The 22,686-nt window shown below is 28.8% G+C and overlaps 1 protein-coding gene across 1 annotated transcript in view; it reads left to right on the plus strand.

Moving 5' to 3' along the window:
* The window catches only part of LOC114129703 (uncharacterized), a 380,263-nt gene that overhangs the window by 64,886 nt on the left and 292,691 nt on the right, over positions 1–22,686 (plus strand). The window contains exon 2 of the mRNA XM_027994507.2: positions 6,665–6,699. Within this exon, the coding sequence (XP_027850308.1) occupies positions 6,665–6,699 (35 nt within the window). The remainder of the gene's footprint in view (positions 1–6,664; positions 6,700–22,686) is intronic.

Genomic DNA, 22,686 nt, shown 5'->3' on the forward strand with positions numbered 1-22,686 from the left:
AAAAATAATTTAGTAATGTTTATGATGGAAATTATTATTTATATATTTTTTTAGAAAAAATGATTAAGACAAAAGATATTTTAAAATAGTTCATGTTGTAGTACTTATAATGTTCAATAAGTATATTATTATCTAGTTAAGAAAACTTTAAAGAATAATAATAAAAATATTTTCATTTTTATCATTTAAAATTTTTAAAATTATTGAAACATTATTTTTTTTGTGTTAAACAAGTGTTTATCTTACAAAAACTTTATGATATTATATTTATTTATTACAATAACAAATCTGTCAAGTATAAAGAGCATATTGTTTTATGGTATACAAACTCACAGCGCCCTTATTGCACACCTTTAAAATGACGCCACTGAATATAATCACCTACGCGGCACGATAATAATATATTTGTTAACAACAAAAGTGATTTTCTAATTATAAATCGTTTTACAGAAATGTTATGTGATGATGACATTACTAATTTAATATATTGATTAGAGTTAGGTAAATCAGTGGCGCTACGAAGCGTGTTATCCCGAAGTGGTCGCTCACAGTTTTTGTCATACTAACGTAGAATACTACAAAACCGTCTCACGGTTCACTACCATAATATGATGTAGTGATATGGGTCTTGATTAGTTAAATTATGTACACAACAATGTTACGTAAATATTATGGCAGTATGTATAGGTAAACATAATCGAGGTTATGGTAGGCCAACTATTTAATTACAAGTTGACTTTCGAAATTCATCGCGTCGTAAGTTTTCACGACACCATACGGATTATTAAATGCAACTCAACACACTTCCCGTTAGGTTACAAACCTAACCGTATAATAATAATAATTCTATGGACGTTGAATCGTCTTAGCGAGAGCGTATGATACCTAGTTATATGTATATAATAAATTATTATCAATCACTATAATTGTGTTTCATCTGCAGAATAAGCGTATTGATTCAAAATGTTTTAACGAGCTTACCGCTCTCGAATAATCAATTAGATATGCGGCTACGCGTGTCCATTCAGAAGCCATAAAATGGTATTTTAAAACGTCCGTTCTATGACCATGGAAATAACTCGCGATTGTTTGAAAAATCACGAATTCGAGCGCACGCAGGTATACTCAAATAACTATTCCGGGAAAACTTTTTGAACACGAACGGCACACCGATCGTCGACTGTGTGTGTTGTAATACCCGAATAATATATACACGATATTATCATCGTGCATAATATCAGTCGGACACACAACGGTTGTATAGTTGTTAATTTATTATTATTATTATTATAATTATTATTGTATGCATAATGGTATGTGCATAGTGCGCAATGACCGCATACGCTTTGATTAATAACATCGTAATCAGTATTGATATTGCAGTAAAACCACCGTATGTTTACCGATGCGTTTAAGTTTCGCACTGGTTGCAAAGTGCAAATAACACAAATGGGAGGTACCTACGCGTAATGACAATTCGACGACCAGATTTATTTTTCCCCGCAAATGTATATTTCTGTCGACGCGGATCCGTTTCATGTTATACCACCAGCCCGGAAAATAAATATAGTTCTGCGACACTGAAGTAGGTACGCTATTTGCATTTACGCAGTGCGATACTCTAAAAAAAAAAAAAAAAATCATTTTTAGGAAATATTTCATCTTTTGTATATTTTTGGAGAATGTTTTTTAATCGTCAATGTCATTTAATATAATATATGTATTTTAACGTATTGACCGAGTTACTCAATCAAATTTGAGAAAACTAACTATTGACAACTATGAGTAATATTATATCATTATTCTTTATTGTTGTTAAAATATTGTATTACTATAAATCATTCATAATAATATTATGATAAGAAAACGTATTAAAGTTTTCACCGGATTTGTTTTATTGGTGCATAAACGTCTTCGGCATGCATGCATATTATTTTCTGTGAGTATGCGTGTTAACTGGTGTGACGACTGTAGTAACCATAGTAACCATTATTTAGTAATTACCAATTATCATCGCTTTTAAACGATGTAAGTGCGCACAGACTTTGATCAAAGGTATGGAGCTGATAAAATGTGTTTCTCAAAAATATAAACGTCCCTAAAAAAATAATCATAAAAATATTTATGATCACCATATTATTATTATCATTACTGCTTTTTATTACGAAACGTTAGGTTTTTGAACATTTTTTTCTGTTGGAAAATAAAAAAAAATATTTTTATAAAGACGCGTTTATTAGAAATGATATAATATTTTCATGATTCTTGTCACATGATTTAGATATGAATATTGATCATATATACGTATTTGATATTTTTATTCTTCTAAAAAGTGTTGTCTCGGAACTTTGGTGGTCATATGCCATTTAAAAAAATAGCTGCCTCCAGCCAGCCATATTCATAGTATGCGTTTAGGTATCGGAATATGCGAAGATTCACGATATAACCACTAGTGCTTTATTGATATTTCGTAACTAGGTGGTTGGAAATGTGTAATTATTGCAATATTATAATACAACCATTAACTTACTACTCTCAGCTAGACATATTCACGCGGTGAGTACAGGTTGTGTGCCATCTTATTGTTTATGAAGTTTTCTTCTGATTTTACTTATTTTCGCTTATTCTTGCCTGTAATACGAGACATTGATTTGTACAACATTATAATAACCATCTTAAAATCGGTATTAATGAACGTTGTACGTATTCAAATAATTACCATTCGTATTGGGAACTACTGCTTCGTGTTATAATTTTATTCAAATGTTAAAATATAGATAGTGCGCAAACTATATGTAGACTGTGAAGGCCACTTTTTATTCGATTGTCAGCTTTTCTTTTTAATCAGTGTCGGTAGAATAATACTACTAAAACATTGATGCGTGTAAACAAACCCTTATGAATCAGACAAATGAACAAACACGGAGTATCGTCATTTTACAATGTTGATCTACCTTTTCGTCGTAAAGTTGTCTCGTTTACGTTTTTCATTTAGTACGTAACGACCCCATAAAATGCAAACTAATTACGTTTTTACGACGTGCGCGTTTTTTTGTTTTTTTTTTTTAAAGTTAATTTATAGTAAGTTTGAAACTTCATGATGTATATTTAACAAGCTATTTCATAAAACCGTAAATAAACGATATAAACAATCGTAAATGTAAAAAAATTACAACACAACAGACTTCGCAAATATAAAGTTAGTTTATTAACGAACATGTATAGCTATTATAATATATACCGTTATAACTATATGTATATTTATAAAATGTATACATATAATTTATGGTGCATAGAAGTTGATTGTGTGTAGTTATATTTCATTGAAACAGTAATCATTTACGAAATAATTGTAAATCTACCACGTTGAATAAATTGTGGTTTTCAAATTAGATTCAATTATTTTGGAAACAACGATAAAATTGTTTTATGTTTTATTGTTATTCAATAGAGAGGTACCTATTCTGTAATATTATCTTTTATTATTATTATTTTTTTTTTGTATCGTTCTGAATTTATTTATTCCAGAATAATAGTATAATGTTATAAAGAAAACAGCAGCGAGTTGCATTACGTCTATTCGATGCATCCGACTGGTGTACTTTTTTTTTCTCTCCGACGGCCTTTCAGTATAATAGTTTTATGTATATATATATATTTTTTTTACTATACAAGTGAATACACTTTTAACGATGTTGGCGTCGGCGTCGGCAGTATCGCCGATGAATGGGGAGGGGTGGTCATGGGTTAGTTTGGGGGGGGGGGGGGATGATAGGACGAAAGAAGTCAATAAAATTCGCAGAGCGTGTGTGTGTATATATATATATTATGTTTACGGAACTGAACTTGAGTTTAGAATTACAAATAAAATCCGGTCGTCGGATGACAGACCTCGGTGACCACAAGACGAATTTACTGCTCTTCGGGGATCAAAAGCGCAACATCAGTGCTTCGCCATCCATCCTCTCCGTCGTTGACTCTTTTCGTCTTATCCTCCTCTCACCACGTGTCGCCTTTCTCGTATCGACGGACGTACGCTGAAATAATAATACACATTATTTACAGGGTGTATTAATGATCCGGAATGTGTCGAATGGTACCGCGTGATGTGTGCGTTGGGTACCACTAAAGCTACTTGTATTATTTTATTTTTATTAAACATGAAGTTAAATTCCCTAAAAATGATTGAAAAATAATTTAAAAATAAACCTGCTTTCAATGTAATTATGCCTTTAAAAGATAGCCAGAGATAATTCATATTAACAATAAGGATTAACATTTTGTACGGATAAAAAATATCTAATATCTAAAAACTATTAAAAAAAAACATTATGAAAACAGTTTTCCTTGAAATAATATTTTGATTTTCGCTTAATTTAAACTAAAAACTCATACAATTTATAAATATATTTGCACTAAATATTAATAAAGTTACATGTGGAAATACTAAAAATGCAAGATTAAAGTATTAGGTAGTTAGGTGTATAAAAATAAATAAATAAATAAATGACATGGGGATTTTCTACTATTTGATCAAAATTTATGAATCATAATATATTTTTGGTTTTTGGCATTATTTTGAAATATAAGCTTAGATTAAAATGTTGGATACCTAAATCTTAAAACCAATCGCTGTGTATTATGAAGTATTGCTGTATTAATAGTAAAGTAATAATGGGTTAAGTATCATTATACATTTGTATAATATTTATACATAGTGATATTTAGCGTTACCTAAAATCGGTTTAAGTCAGAAAATCAAATTATATTTACTTAGCTCAAAAATATTTATCAAACATATTATGTTAATTAAAAAAAATACGTTTCGTAATGAAATCCAAGCCCTAATTGTATACATAAACGTGGTAATATTATACTCATCCTTGATATGGTATCGTGTGGTTGTATGCACGACGTACGCCGTGATAGATGAAAACGGTCATAAACAAGTAGCGACGATTCCACAGTCGCGCGCATTATATATCAATCGCGGTAATGTTTAGTGGTGACGGTGATGGCGTGTAGTATAATATGATAGTTTTCATCCTTGAAGAACACTCCTCAAGTAATTAACAAAATCTCAATAATTTAAAAATATGGTCTTTATGTATGTTTAAATATTCCAAAATTCAAATTACTTTGAATAGCATATTTTTTGAGGAAAAATAAACAGAAATGAGCATGCTTGTAAATTTTTTTTAATACATATACCAATACAGTGGGTCCAAAAGTCGCGTTACAACCCAATTATCTTATTTAAATAAACTGTTAAGAAACTTTGATTTAAGTATATTGGATATACCATGATCTGGGTGAAAATCTTCGAGGTGATCCTTTATGATAAGTTTGGTACACGGCGTACGTAATAATATTTGCTGTTATAAACCCATGATACCTACCTAGTAGTTGACTTTATTTTAACGGCTATTGCAGCAATAACAGCCTCGGACCGTCGTCGGACATGGCAGATGTTATTGTGCACTTTTATTATGTAATATAACTTTATACCGTCTGTAGTGAAGTATATCGGCTTAATGGCATTTTAATAATTCAATATATTAAAAGCAGAAGAAAAACGCTCGACTGTTGTCTTCGGGACTGTGTTTTCAATAGAATAAGAAGAATGTTCCTTCGCGAAAGAAAAGTACATTGCTGAAAATTCAATAGGTACTTTACTTGATCGAGTTAAATTATTGTCTTCGCAAGGATACTCGACACGATTAAAGGACTTAAGTGAATGCAATTTCTTTCAAATACATTAAGCTTGTATTTTACATAATAAAACGCAATTTTGCATATATATTCTGCATAGCCAGCTGTGTATTTAAATGTATATTCTGTTTTATTTTTTTTTTCTACAAATAAAATTTCGTAGTTGGCTTTATGAAGTATCGGAAGTTATCATGTTACTATAATTCACGTACATTGCGCATATATGTGTATTAAATTATCTAGCATGTTTGTTATTTATAAACGTTCAAATTTCCCGTTTTTTAAAATTAAATATACTTTTAGCACACTACCACTCCTCTTAAATATTTTGGTTTTTTTGTTCAACGTAAGATTCATTTCGAAGAAAATTAGCATTACATAAACCATATTATTTATATTCTTAAACGACGAACCGTGTAATGGTAGCTACTACGTAAACAGACGTTATCGTTTCGGTCGCGAATTTGTGTTATTCAACCAGACATTCAGCATATTAAACTGTTTTTTTACAAAGCTTCGATTTGAATAATAGTTATAATAAAAATGAAAATGATTTAATTCGAATCACTTCTATTCGTCATATTGGTGAAACAATATTCCACATTTAAATTCAACTCTAATTTCTCCGCAGGTCATCTGGTCCGTTAGTTGAAATATATTTCAATACATTATGTTATTTATATATATTGTTTTAAACAACGATAATTTAAATTTTTTCTTCGTTTAAAAAATGTTTAAATTACAAATTCTATATTTGAAAAAAATTTAAGCAATCCGTATCAATCAAGTTAGGCAACACGACTTATTAACAATAGGCCATTGTTAAATTATCTACGTCCAAACTAGCTTCTAAAACTGCATAATATTATTATGTGAACTTAAATTTAAGATGCTTTAAAGTAGTTCAATTTTTTTTCCAATAATAGTTTAATTTAATATTTTTTTTTTTCAGAAGCATATCCGGACAATACCAAGAAGCTATATCAGGTATGTACCTAGATTGTTTTTTTCTATATATATTTTAAAATAACAACACAAAAACCTCAATAAAAATACAGATTGAAAAATGACATAAAATAATTTGTATAATATATTATTACTAGTATCATTCATTAACATGAATTTAAGTTAGATTAAAAAATAAACGAATTTGATTGTAAAATCAACACGTTATAAAAAATTAAACTTCTTATGGTACAAACGAATTGCATGTATCGATATTTGTGCTTCTTCTTCTCTTATTTTTATGAACGTTTTTTATGGGGAAAAATAAGCGATTCGTATTTTAAATTTGTGTCTATATATTTTGTAATGAACACAGTACGAATATTACTTTTTTATGTATATTTGAATACAAACAATAATTTACTTTTACAAAAAAATTGGTTATGTTACTGTTTTTTTTTTTTTTTATTATAATTATTATTTTGATTACGATATTATGATATTTTGAAAAATTATTATAATATTATTATACTGGACAGACAGCGTTTGTGGTGAGTACTGTATTTCTATTTCCATTTTGTCTTCTTTAACGTCATCATACAAGTAAAATTTTTTTTATATCCAATTTACTCTAGAATATATTTTCAATTTAAAAAAAAAAAATTCACATTTATGTATATTAGCAGATATTTCTTGGTACGACAAAAAAAAAGCTCTTGATAAATACGAGTAATACGATGTACAAAACGTATATAAACATATTTTACAAATTATATATTTGTCATTTAAAGTAATCTATTCAGTTGATTTACCAATTATATCTGAATAAATTGTTCCAATTAGTGATAGTTTATGTACACACATATTTTGTTAATTTATAATTAACTAAAGAATACAATTTCTATAAAAAAAAAAATAATGAATACAAGTATATAAATACTATAAAACCTATAAATACTATTTCAAAAAAAGTTGATTTCGTTATTTATTGGTACAAAAGTTTGCATAAAAATTTCAAAATTGTAATAAAAAAAAATTTGTCAAAAATAAAGAAACAAAAATTAAATTCAATATTATTAATCTTTTGATATTTAAAAAAAACCACTCGTAAACCGAAATATAATGTATAGTGTATAATATATATTATATGAGTTCATTTGAGTATATTATTATTTAAATTTAAACCGCGGGGGTATGTTGTTTATTTATTTTTTTAGGATTATACTCGAATGACCCGTGCAAAATGTAATGGTAGATTGCCTACTTACCAAGAATATAGTCTATAATGACTTTATTTAATTTAAAAGTGTCGAAAAAATACGGTTGTAGTTTACTCCAAAGAAAATCAAAAGAAAAAATATACAACTAAAACCGAAGAGAAAATATGGTTGCAATATCGATAAATTTATTTTTAAAGTAATCTTGGCTGCACCGTCATTATCAACGTCAAAGCTTTTTACATCAACTAAATGTATACACCTGATAGGTATATGAATTTCGCTCAATGATAAATAATAACGAACAGGAACAAGACTAGATTTTTATTTTTTCTTGGTCCCTGGAGTATGCAATACTAAGTCAGATTCATTTAGTTGTTTCCCTTCGTTGACGAAATCTGGAGATGAATTGTTTACGGTGAACAGTTCACGTATATAAAAAAAAATAAACATTACATTATAGATAAATTGTCACTTGTTATAGATTTTGTTATGTTTTTGAGTGCTTAAGTGCAACATTAGTTAATAAGTATATGTTCTTTTATTTCAGTTAGGTATTATCGATTTTACATTTATCTTATCGAACAAATCACGATAATCGGAGATTATATTATTTTGTCTCAGCACCTTAAAATAATTTCATAAAGTTTCTTTTTACATCTATAAAAATAACTGTTCAGTTCTTATTTGATTTTTATATAGGTATACCTATAAAATAATTATGACATTTCTGGTAATTACGCCACTATAAATTGTTTCCATATTTACTTTTTTTTCAATATTTGGAAACCAAATGCATAATATAATAATTTAAATATTAATATTTTCCATAAAAACATGTCTTATCCTAAAATATAAAATTAATTATTTCATCTTTATTATTTATCTTACCTACTATATTTAATTGTGTATTATAAGTGTAAAATATGTAAACCTATACTTTAACATTAACAGTTATTTAGCAATAATGATGTGAATTATTTTTATTGAACAATGATTTCATAACAAAAAGCTAAAAATAAAAAAAATAATTCCAAACGACGAATATCAACTCAAAAATAGGATTTGGTTTTTTTAAAAATTAAAAAAGTTAGATTAATGAAGTTTTGATTTCAAATTTTTCTTAAAGATTCAGGTGTTTTTGATGTGATTCTAGTTTCATTATCTCGACTTTTTTTTAAAAATAGACAAAGTTTTGATAAAATATATGTTATATATTTTTCTGATCAACAATTATTTTGAATGATAACTATTAAGTATTAATATTGCACGTCCACAAATATCAAGATTACTCATCATTATTAAATAATACAATTAATTTATACATTTTAAATTATCAAAGCATTATGTTAATATAATTATATTATTTGAAAAAAGTTTCCATTAGATGTATTTAAAATAATAATTTTGTATAACAAATTGAGGAAATTATAATTAAATTTTTGAAATCACCGGACTTTAAACTTGTTTACAATAATTAATTGTGGTCCGATTTATTATTGTAATAATTTATTACTTATATACATTCATAAAAATATTTGAAATTAAAATTACAAACGATAATAATTACTTTTTATACATTTAAAAACATGGGTATTGCTTTGATTTAAGTTTCTGTTCTAATTTCCAAATGTCAAAATTATTAACATTATTATTTCTCAATTATTTTATTCAACAGTTTCAAGTCTTGAGATATGTCATGCATTGCTTTGACGATATACAACAAAAGTTTTTGTATCACTCAATACAGATAACATTTTTTTGTTCATATTTCATAAACATGCCACATCATTGCTCTAATGTATTTTTACCCTAGATTTTTATACTGGAACAATGTAAAAAATACATTATATTATCGTCCATCGTTTTTGAATTTCCAAATAGTTTACCAACGGGTGCGTTTGCTGCAAAACGTAATAAAGCTAAAATAGTATTTTTTTTTTTATTCTGAAGACGTCACGGTGCATTTCACTTGGCTTCAATCGTTTCACTAGAACGCATAGTCTTAAACCTAATCTAAGTGCATTTCGCATTACCTCGATACTCATTTTTTTCACTGTCACTGCCGATATATCTTAAGTCGAAAAACAACAAAATAAGATGTTTCATAGTAATCGCTACGATGTATAAATGTATTTTTTTTTTACACTATTATACTATATACACTGCAGTTCCCATCAAAAAAGCGTTTTATTCTATTCCCGGTATATTATACTATTGTTATTGTATGCAACATCATACCCTTTGCTTGCGGTTATCTCAATTAAATTAAAATATCATAATAATTCTATATTTTAATAACCGACAGTCTATAAAATGTATTTTATTTTTATTATGCATAATTTTTTTATATAATTATTATTATTCTTGTTTTCTACTTACTCACGCGATACAAATAATTATTTATAATTGCGCACAATGTTCTCTAGACGAGTGAAGGATAATCTTTTACTACTCGTTCTTTCCTTATACTTTCAATACGTTTCGCATTGTATTATTGTTATTCACGTTTGAAATTTAACTAATGGTATACATTCGTTTCTGTCGGTGGTACTTTATATCGCTGTATAAAGCGAGCTATAATAGACATTTCTACGAAGATTTCTGTAAGACTCTACGGTTGAATATAAGCTCTTTTCCGACGAAACGTATATAAAAGTATAAATTTGTTTTGATCCTCTTTGCGTTTATTTATCTTTATGTTATGGTACAATCTGGCAGTACTAATAAAATGATAGGTACAGGTACCTACTCACCGGTTTCCAAACGGAAAAGATTCTAAATAGGGCGCTACTACTAAACTACTAACATCCGCTTTTTAAAGGGCTTGTTACCGGAAATTTTAACAGAAAATTATGAAAAAAGAGTATTCAACACTTAAACATTTTAATGTTTTTTCAGCGAATTTTTTAAGCATGATGTAACCATTATATTGGTGACAAACGCGTACAATTATACGAAAATATACATGAATACTATTTAATGTGATAAAAAAACACCTAATGAAAGACTAGAGTATATTTTAATATTTATGACGGTGTTTTTTCTCACAAGTAATAGGAATTACTATTTATCTGAGAAACAGCAAAACCATTTTGTCGTTAAATGCATATAGGTACTGTGTTATATTATCATTTATGAAAATAAAAAAAAAACAATAACGCTTCTTAAAATTTAATTACAATAGAAAAATGTATCTTTTGTGATTGTAGAAACCGATTTATCATCTAAATGGGGTGAGAATATTTTTTTGTATAGTACATTCGTTCCATTTCGACAAGTGTTCTACCTATTTTTTCAAATTTATTATACGCTGGAGAAAAAACCAATAGCCTTTAAAAACCGTAATTATCGACAGTGTGTGGTATAAGCCTTAGTAAATTAGTGCTTTATATAATGGTTTTTTTCCTAAAAATAATATCCTCCTTTTGTTCTTGTTTCAATTAATTACTATGTAATAACAGGTTGTCATCAGACTACTATATTATGTGACTAATGTATGTTTTATCGATCTATTATTATAACATACTCGAGTTCATAGGTGCAACATACAACACTGCAACAGTGAGTGGAGAGCTTAGTTCCTAACAAAATTTATTCAAGTTTCTATCCTTCAAAAAATAAACACAAATTTAAAATAAGTTTTTTTTTATTAATAATTGGCTTGTTTGGTGTTGAATGATTTTAGATCTAAAATGCATTTATTTCTCCACCCATGCTCGTATGATATTTAGTTAAAAAATTATATTTATTTTAACCAAGTTGCATAGTATAATTCTTTTTCATCAAAGCAATTTCTAATTCAATAAGTTTCAAATGTATAAAATATACAATATGTAGGTACAACGTGTTTACTTTGTTTTTTAAAATTTTTAATTTTAATGTTTTATAAAATAATCAAAAACAAATCGAAAATAGTATTTATAAAATTAAATAATTTTATATGATATGATGTCGTATTGTGCTTATTAAATGTTGAATCTCCGAAGTTTTATATAAGTAAAGCATAATATACATTTTCATAGAAAATGATAATTTTACTCAAACGCGATTATTTAAAATGTTTTATCAATTATACTATTAGATAACTCAGTTTGACATTTAAAGAAATGTTGGTTCCGAGGACTCTTAAGTTCTTAACTAGGTAATTAAAAGTTTGCCCAAATAATTAATAAATTGTAAAGTTTTTTAATCAGTTGACTTTACTTTTTGTCAATTATTTGTATGTGTTTTATTTTTGCATTTATTTTTACAAAAATTGTTTATTTCGATTTGGTATAGGTCGTACAATTATATTCTCTGAAATATAATAAAATATGACAAGGTTATTGGTTAATTTTAGTCAATTTAACTTTTAACATCAACAATTAAAAATAAAAACAAATTAAAATCATCTTTCAACTTTAAACCCGACTGAAATGTTTTTATTATACCATCACATCTAAACTTTGAGTGGTTCGAAAAAAAAATATATTTATTTGCCTAGCATTGCAGACGTACTGTCACCATATTATTTGTTTGTTCCTACGACGAACACCAGCCGAACCAATCGCTAAACCAATTTATTTTTCCGCCTCCCATCGGGTATACTATCCTGCGTGTTAATAGTGGCGTCTGATCCCCGGAGGACCGTGTCTGGGTACGGTTTTATATTTTTCGAGTTATTTTTTCAACCCCGTATAGTCGTTTATAAGTATTGTATTTGCGTTGTGCACCTCGATAACGGAGCCGCGTACGCGCCATGTCCCCCAAATAATATTCGTTTAATTATCATTCGGGTATTAACGTGAATATTAATTAACGCCGCCGTCGCGCCAGCCATGTTGCAGTGTACGAGGATACGATGACGTCGACTCGACGAATCGTCGAGACCGCACGGGGGTGGCGATTCGTGCGTGCAGAAGGGGTGAATGCAAACTGACGGCTGTTTTGCTGCACTATTTGCGCCCACAGCACCCGGTTATTAATGCAAAATACCGTTAATTAATCGCACATCATTTTTTTTCCATTCCTCAGGCCAAAAGGGTTTTTTTTTCAAAAAACTTTTAAATTGAAAAACAAAAAAAAAGTTCGCTTTTATTCATTAATTTAATAACGATTGGCGCGTGCGATGTCGGCGTTCTGCAAAAAAAAAAACTAAGATAAAAAAAATTGACGGATGCGACAGACGCTTTGATTCGATCAGTAATAATTAGTAAACTACTATGTAGTCCGGTTAAATTAACACATTAACATTATTTATAATGTTAAAGCCACAATATATAAATAGCCATAATTTATAAAGCCAAACTAATTATATGCTTTAATTTTATAATTTTATCAATTTTGGACGCCCAGGGATTAATTATTAATTTTTTCGATTGACTAGGTCTCCAATTTGTTTTTTTTTTAACGTCCCGTTGAAACTATTTACGCTAAATCGTGGTCAAAATGGTTTGAACAAAATTCTAAAAACCCGTATATTTTTGTAAGAAGTGTCAGCAGTTATGTTTTTTATGCAAACTCATGCCAGAATCGTTTATTTTCGAATGCGCTGATATATCATGGCTTTGAAATGCACTGTCAACAACACAACGGACCACGACTGTTCTTCTAAAGATGAACTGCTGTTATCCTTATTTTCTCGTAAATTAATAATATAAAAAAAGCTGCTTAAGCAAATAAAAACCAAATTATCCTAAGAGCGTCTTTCTTATAATATATTATATTTTACTCGGTATAATAAGGTAAAACATGTTAGCATCAAAATGTTGAAATGTCAATCGTCCTATTTTTTTTTTTTTTGGCTTTTTTAATGTGATTATCTTATCTGTCAACATAACATTTTTACTTTTATTGTGGTTCATTATGATATAATTCCTGAGATTATATTTTATACCACAGTGAGAGTATAAAAAAAATATAAAATCTAATCAAACAACATAACAGACATATTATTTTTGATAGGTACGGTTTTATAAGTTGGCTTATTCGTCCAGCATAATTTATTAAATTCAATTATTAAATAAATAGTCACCAGCTGCTAAGTGGTAAAAATAACAAAACAAAAAATGTTCATACAGTTAATGATTTTGTCATACCTGGGGAATCGGTTAAACTACATAAATATCAAATGAATGATGTATATTGTTGGCGTTTTGTTATGTACACTCATAAAATTAGCTTTACTAAAATATTAATATACTAAATCTCGATATTTTCTTAATTTTCAATCATTACCATAAGTATTATATAAGCTGGTATGATTGGTATTCTTATAATGAAGTATTTCAGTACCTACTCATGTTTTTCAAGTCTTATAATTTGTATATATTTTCAGTGTTATATTTTTTTCTGCGTTTTCATTTCATAATGTATTTAATTATGAATTCTACAAAAAATTACCAGTAATTGTATATATTAGTTTCAAATAATAATTATTAATAAATATAAATGTGGTGAAATCCAGTAAATCCATTGTTTTAATCAGTTTAATGCAAATATATAACATTATAATACAATTAAAACACAGCTATTTATACCCTATAAAGCTCATTCATTTAATTAATGTAAAAAAAAAATTAATTAAAAATTGAATAGTGATATAATTAATTATTGAAACTCATAAAGTTGTAAATTATAATAGCATGTTATAAAAAATATAATTAATTATAATAAGTAACTACCCCTAATGTTACCGAAACTTATCACTTTTTTGTTGTTAATTTTATGTTTTTCAAATGGGTTTAAATATGTGTTAGTTTGAAAAATATGTTATTTAAATTTGGTTGACATTAGTTTCATTCTTTTATTCGTGTTCATAACTTTGGTGTTGTTGAAAAGTATGGGTAAATATACGTGTAATGGTACCTGTTTGGTATTATGGATTCTGTGGATCAATGAAAATGTAGTTGAAATAGTATAGTATTATCCTACTCTTGCATAGAATAGGTTATGAAACACGTCATGTAGGTAAAATAAATGTATATTATTTTACTCTTCCTTATAATTATACTTATTATGTAACAGTTTTTAATTTTATATGAAGTATCTACATACTTATTTTGAAACCTCTTACACTAAAACCATTTGTTATTTACACCATAATATGTAATTAATTCAGTTAAAAATAGTTTATAATAATCTAAATTCTAAATCATAATTAAAAAATATCTTATGTACCTAATTTCTCGAATTTACAGATGTTGCCGATTGTTTGGTATTGAGCATCTATAATGCTATATAATATAATGTGCTAATTTTTGATTTAATTGTTAATAAACGTATACGACTAAAAACGATTTTGAACAGATGGATTAACTTTTTGGTAATCAAGATTATCAAACAACTATTTTAAGCTGTGCTTGTAAGTAATAATGTTCAAATTTGTAATCATCCTGATTGTTTAAAAAAGTACTTTTTTTTGATTTTTGATTTCCTTAAATTACAGTTATCAAAGTTTAAAATCTAAATATTTTATTTTAATATTAAATGTATGGTTCGACACAAAAGCACACACACACATATTATTATAAAAAATCATATCTCTGAATCTAAAACAAAATGGTTATAATTGTTTTGTTATACAATTTACTGAAATGTATAAATACCTATTCTCGAAATAATTTCTCTGGCACTTTATAGTCATGTTTTTTTTCATTAATTATTATTCATTGACCATTCGTGGCGTGTTTAAAATATTTTCGTACCGTGGGTATATTTTCGAACGTGCTTTTATACATTCTAAGTATGCATATGATGCACACAATTACATTTTACTGGTGTCTCCTATATTAAATCCATAACTTATAACTACATCTAATATCCGTAGGTACACGTGAACATAATTGTATTATTTAGTCATAATAATGTAGTTTTTTATACTAATAATCTGGGTTTTTCATCTCCAGTTAGTTTCCGTATATTATACCCAGTATTATTAATGTCAAATGGCAACACCAACGTTTTTGAATATTTTAAAATAAAGAAAAATAAACTAAAACTATGATAATGACGTTACATTATAAAATACATTATTGTGGTCACAATAATTTTTACTAATGTAAAATACAGATAAAAAATTATAATTTATGGACCTATGGTAATATTAAATACGAAGAAAGTAATAAAAGTGGTACAAATTTTTATTAGATACATTGCTATAATATAAAATTACAATATAGTAAAGTACAATATAAAATTAATTATAGTTATAATACAACCTATCGACTGTCACTCAATTCAAAAGATGTAATATTTGCTTTCACATTTGGCTATTGCTAACTTTATTCAATCGTAATTTCAAAAATATTACCACCAACATATCTAACATCTACTTATCGAATTATTTCGTGCTTAAAATTAAGATATAAATCAATATATATTTAAAAAAAATGCGAAAGATAAATATTAATAGATCGTTATGATAGATTTAAAAAAAACAATACCTAGCAATATAGTATTTATTTTTATTTTTAAATTTAGGTAAACCAAAACGATAACTACTGAATATATAATTATATGACTCTGAATGTAGTTTTTTAGCTTATACTTGGTAATATATTTATTAAATCATATCAAAACAAAATATATTAACGAGAAAAAAATCAATCGACTGTGATCGCGGTACTCAAGTATTATAGCTATGTAATTTAAAAGAAAAAAATGATTTCATAATATAAATGTTTCTTAAATTATATACTATCAAATCGCATATAAAATCATAATTTTTTTTTGTATAATTCAAGATTTGTTTAATATATTTAGATGATTTCTTATTTGAATGATCAGAATTTTGGTCAAAAAGAATATAAAAATAAAGTAAGTTATAAATATTTGATGAATAAAATGTAGTTACTTAAATTGTCAAATTATAATATTATCTTCTAAATCCATTAAAATGAATCTATTTTTCTTAGTAAACAAAGTTAAATAAGTACATTAAAAATTCCTTATTTGAATCTTAACAATTTAAATACATCACAATAAATTCGTTATCAAAGGAAAAAATAAGGATGAGAAATGAGCATATTTAGTGAATGGCTTGAGTATTGTGTATGCTGATACTTGATAATAATCATTAATAGTTAAAGGTTGAAATTAAAAAAAAAAAACAAAAACAATTATTGTATCTCAAAGATTTTTATACCTACTTGAATATAATTTTTTTTTTTTTTGAACAGTTTCTAATTAAATAAATGTGTTTGAATAAAAAGTAAATGTACTAGATAGTAGCCATGCGCATTCGATACAACGTTATATTACTTATAAAATACGAGTCCTACTCACATTTTTTGTCTATAGTATGCATATAATTATACATACAGAGGTGGATAGCTAGGATTTTTTGAAGTAAGGTTATTTCGTGGAATATTTAAATAAATTTTTTGGGAGATGGAGGGAAATTCACATATCCTTAAAGGTGTTATATCAATAAATTATAAAATGCGATTAACTTTAACATATTTCTTTTAAAACAAAATATATTATGGTGTATAATAAAAAAATATATATAAAAACCTGAGTGTTTAAAATTATATCTCATCGTTTGCGATTGTAACTGGTTATGCAACTGAAATAATTGAAAGTCTGTTATTGTAGAGTGCATAATTGGTTTTGTCTATTGCGATCGGCTACTACGTCTACAGTGTATTTTTATTTTTTTTTTTTATAGGTTTTATTTTAATGTTATCTGTCCACAAAAAAATAAAAATAAAAACTCAATCTAACCCGAATAGATAATTTTTAGAACGATATAATATATTTTGGTTTTGTACGATCATCATTCATCGGTGGACGAGTGGTTTAACGACCAAAACACTCTCATCATTGGCTACGCACCACATATTTTTGGACTGCATATTATACTGCAGTGCACCGCCGGCAATCGTCAGTAGCGCATACTCGCATACTCGCCGATTTCCAAAAGCCAGAGTCGCGCCTCTATAGAATATTATTATAATTCACTTAACTATATTATTATTGCGTTAACAGGCGGCAGCAAACACGCGCGATATGAACCTACATATGTGTATATCATATATAGTCCCAGCACTGACGGGAAAACGCTATGCTTCTACCCGTGTTTATATATTATACAATATACGCATACATAATAGATCATATTCACTTATTAATAAACACACGGTATACGTATAGTGTACCTGTATGTATATAGACAGACGCGCGGAATCTCTCCGACGTTTGACACGGCCGAACAGTTCACTTTGATGCAATCCGGTCGGAGCACGCGTAATGTTTTACGTATGTGCATGCCTGTGCATTATTATTACGTGTCTCTCTATATTATAATAATGTGTACGCGCATAATATTATTATTATTATTATTATTATCATAAACTACGACTGTGTAATATGTGTTATGATATGCGATTCGGTTGTGTGCGCTGTTATTATATTATATATATATTATAATAATGTACAATGCTGAATACGAGGATGGGTGTATATATATATAGGTATCTACAGTACGCGTTATGCGCATTATGTGTGTATCATAGTACGGTTTAGGGTGCGAGTGCGGGTGGAACGACTGCAGCCGCTGCAGCCGACGACGCGGTCATTGCAGCCCCATAATATTATGTGCACTTTACGCGATGATATTGTTATTATTATGTATAATGATATACCGCGAGAGCTGACCGGCGGCTAACCGAAGAACTTTAGCACACCGTCGCTCTATGCGAGTGTACGATATGTATATGTATAATATTATATCGGTATTATAATTTATTATAATATATTAGCCCCAAAAGCGACTGACAGCTAGCCTTTTAGCGGTCACGCACGTACGCGCACGTACGCGCACTCGAAAATGGATTGAAAATCATATTTATACTTAATATCGTGTTTTACACCATGATAATACTAGCCGTCTCGACCCGTGTATTAGTTTGACTTTTATATAATGAACAACCGACGGATATTGTCCTGTTCCCCTGTAGGTCAGGTTATTTAAATTTCCAATCAAAAAATATCATATCTTTTTGAAAATACCAGCATGTACAATACTATACTATACAAAAATCAGTTAACGAATATTTTTTTTTTCATTTGTATTATACTAAGTCCATAGCTGATTATATATATCTTATATAATAAAGCGTGAACAATAGTTCGTTTCACTATGAAAAGAGTGCGCCTCGGTCGCCGTTTTTTCTTCCATGGCCCGCCGCCGTCGTTATCGCGAAAACAGGCGGTTCTCCAACGCCGCCGTCTCGATAACGCGTTTTTCTTAGGTTAGGTTCGATTATTACGCGGGTTTTCGACGATTTTATTATTTTTTCGATTTTTTTTTTTATTTTTTTTTTTTATCGGCTGTTTGTTATATTAAAATATGTTGTTGTATTTTCAAGTGTACGTTTCTTTGGGAAACGTTATATTAAATAGACAATTAATATTAATATAAGCTTTATTACACACGAACTATATGGAATTATTATACAGGTATATATGATGGCATACTCTTCATTTACATATAAAATTGATATGTCTCATAATATAAAAGCCCCTGAAAGAGTTGAGTACAGGTATAGTTAGGTAAGTCAAAGTTGTAATTGCAAATATTCTTAATCATACCTAAGAGTTTCTGTAGGAAATGTTTATGACACTTTTGTTATAGTATTTTATACGTATTTAACGCGTTTTCGATTTTCGCTCGATTATTATGCGGTTTTTCGAAAAATGTTCGCTTTTTTTATGATTTTCATACTTTTCCGAACGTTTTCCGTTCCGTACCGTGCGTTTTGGGGTCTTCCGAGTACGACGACGTTTTCCTTCGATTTTTTGTTTTTATTCGACTGTTTTTTCCGATCTGTCTGATAATTTGTATATTATAATACAAAATGATGTTGTTTTATATTCAACCGTTGGTTGTTTGTTTTGCTGTGTGTTTCTAGACGACATTTCACCAAACAATACAATTTCGTGTACATGATTATAATATGTTATAAAAATACCTATAGATATGAGTATTTCAACTGTACGTTGCTTTGAGAAACGTTAACGGCTTATTTTGTAGATTTATTATTAAATAGGTACGTTAAATAGATGTATGATTAAGGTATTTAAGTAGGTAGTGTTACAGATATACATTAAATAGATAATTAATAAGAATAATTAAGCTTTATTACACACGAATTATACGAATTAAAACTGAGCTGAACGAAAAATTCGTCGCAACACAGAAACGGTTTAAGTGCTCGAGATTCGGCATCAGTATCCAGCTTAAACTGTAGTCGATAGGATAAGGCGTAAGTTCCCCGTGGTAGGTAATAGGAGGTAGAGCGGGTTCGATTCCCTCTCTGGCTGTGCCTTTGGCGCATTTTTACGGCGACGCTCTAATTAACGTCTCTTCCGCCCGTATCCAACAATTTTTTGCATTTTTTTTCGAGTTAGTTTTTGATTTTTTAATTTGAATTTTGAAAATTAAAGCTATTGCTTTCTCTTATACGATAAATACATACGTCTACGATTTTTTTCAATACCATATTATTACGATTATTATAAGTATATATACATATAAAGTGTAGACGTGTAGTACGCTACAACGCGTTTAAGGAGTACGTAATTTTGAATTGATATGTTTTATAAATTAAAAATATTTATCTTTTACTTAATACTTAAAAAAATAATATATGTTTTATAGTTTCTTACACTTACATATCAAAAACAATATCTGAACTTTGACATTAGGAGGTATGAAAATTATGGATTTAACTTTCGGACATTGATTTACATCATATTATGATGACTGATAGCTAGACATTCAATTACCATTTTCACTAAATACATTTTATAATATAAAAAAAAAGAACCAGGCATGCGACGGGACACGGTATGAGATTGTTCATATACATATATATTATATATATGGTATCATAACCTACTATTCACACATTGTCCGCGATCCGACGCAGTAGGATTGCCTACGTGGTGGGTGGGTTTAATGGCGTTTAATTCGATTTTTCCCAATGATAACTGACAACTCGACTCGAATGCTCAAAATATGTTATTCGACTTTATACTTTTTATCCTACAATACAACATTAGACTTTCGACGTCGGAAGCGCAGGCGGATTGCATTGTCAGACATAGATTTAGGTACGTGATGACGTGATGATTGATAGTTAGACACTCGACTATCATTTTCGCTAAATACATTTTTTTATATACAAAAAGAACAGGGCATGCAATGGGAAACGGTATTACACCAGTTTAGGACTGATAACTAGACACTCAATTACCATTTTTCGTATTTATTTACTCCACTTCAGTACTTTTCTTACTTTTTTAGTGTATGATTTCTTTCTAGACACCCGATTACAATTTTCCATCAAATTCCTGATAACACGATGTTTACACAACCCCCTCGAAGGCGGCTTCCACCAGCCCAGAAATCGAGGCACACCGACCCCCTCGAAGGTTAAGTTAGGACCCCCTCGGCTTCTTCCAAACCACCGGAGGTTAGATTAACTAAAATTGTGACTACTATACTTTTTACGATATTTTCTTTACAGTCCCGACTCCGACCTAGGGTATTCACTTAGACCGAATTTCACAGCAGAGCGAGGTACACCGGCCGCTATTATTATAAGTATATATATATACATATTATTAAGTGTATTACTATAACGCGTTAAGGGAGTACATTTTGAATTGTTATGTTTTCAATTTTTATGACATCTGATATGTTTTATAGTTTCTTTTATATCAAAAATAACATCTGAACTTTGACATTAGGAAGTATGACAATTATGGATTTAACTTTCGGACATCGATTTACATCATATTATGATGACTGATAGCTAGACATTCAATTACCATTTTCACTAAATACATTTTATAATATAAAAAAAAAGAACCAGGCATGCGACGGGACACGGTATGAGATTGTTCATATACATATATATTATATATATTGGTATCATAACCTACTATTCACACATTGTCCGCGATCCGACGCAGTAGGATTGCCTACGTGGTGGGTGGGTTTAATGGCGTTTAATTCGATTTTTCCCAATGATAACTGACAACTCGACTCGAATGCTCAAAAATGTTATTCGACTTTATACTTTTTATCCTATAATACAACATTAGACTTTCGACGTCGGAGGCGCAGGTGGATTGTATTGTCAGATATAGATTTAGGATACAGATTTAGTTACGTGATGTGATGATTAATAATAGCTAGACACTCAACTACCATTTTCGCTAAATACATTTTTTTATATACAAAAAGACAGGGCATGCAATGGGAAACAGTATTACGCCAGTTTAGGACTGATAGCTAGACACTTAATTCTTTTCTAGACACCCGATTACAATTTTCCATCGAATTCCTGATAACACGATTTTCACCCGACCCCCTCGAAGGCGCCAAAGGCGGCTTCCACCAGCCCAGAAATCGAGGCACACCGACCCCCTCGAAGGTTAGGTTAGGACCCCATCGGCTCCTCCCAAACCACCGGAGGTTAGGTTAACTAAAATTGTGACTACTAGACTTTTTACGATATTTTCTTTACAGTCCCGTCTCCGACCTAGGGTACTCACTTAGAGCGAATATCACTTAGACCGAATATCATTTAGATCGAATTTCACTTAGACCGAATTTCACAGCAGAGCGAGGCACATCTAGTATATATATAAACAGACAACGAACGTTAAAAAAAAATCATCATATATGCTTTTATGTTTATAATGTATTATTATGTGCAGTATTTATAAATGTTGTGAATATATAAACCATTGTGATTCTATGTGTCCGATGACCCGTTACTTTTACCTGGTAGTCTATAGTTTTTTTTCCCATGGT

The sequence above is a fragment of the Aphis gossypii genome, chromosome X (assembly GCF_020184175.1).
Source record: "Aphis gossypii isolate Hap1 chromosome X, ASM2018417v2, whole genome shotgun sequence".
NCBI classification, from domain to species: Eukaryota; Metazoa; Arthropoda; class Insecta; order Hemiptera; family Aphididae; genus Aphis; species Aphis gossypii.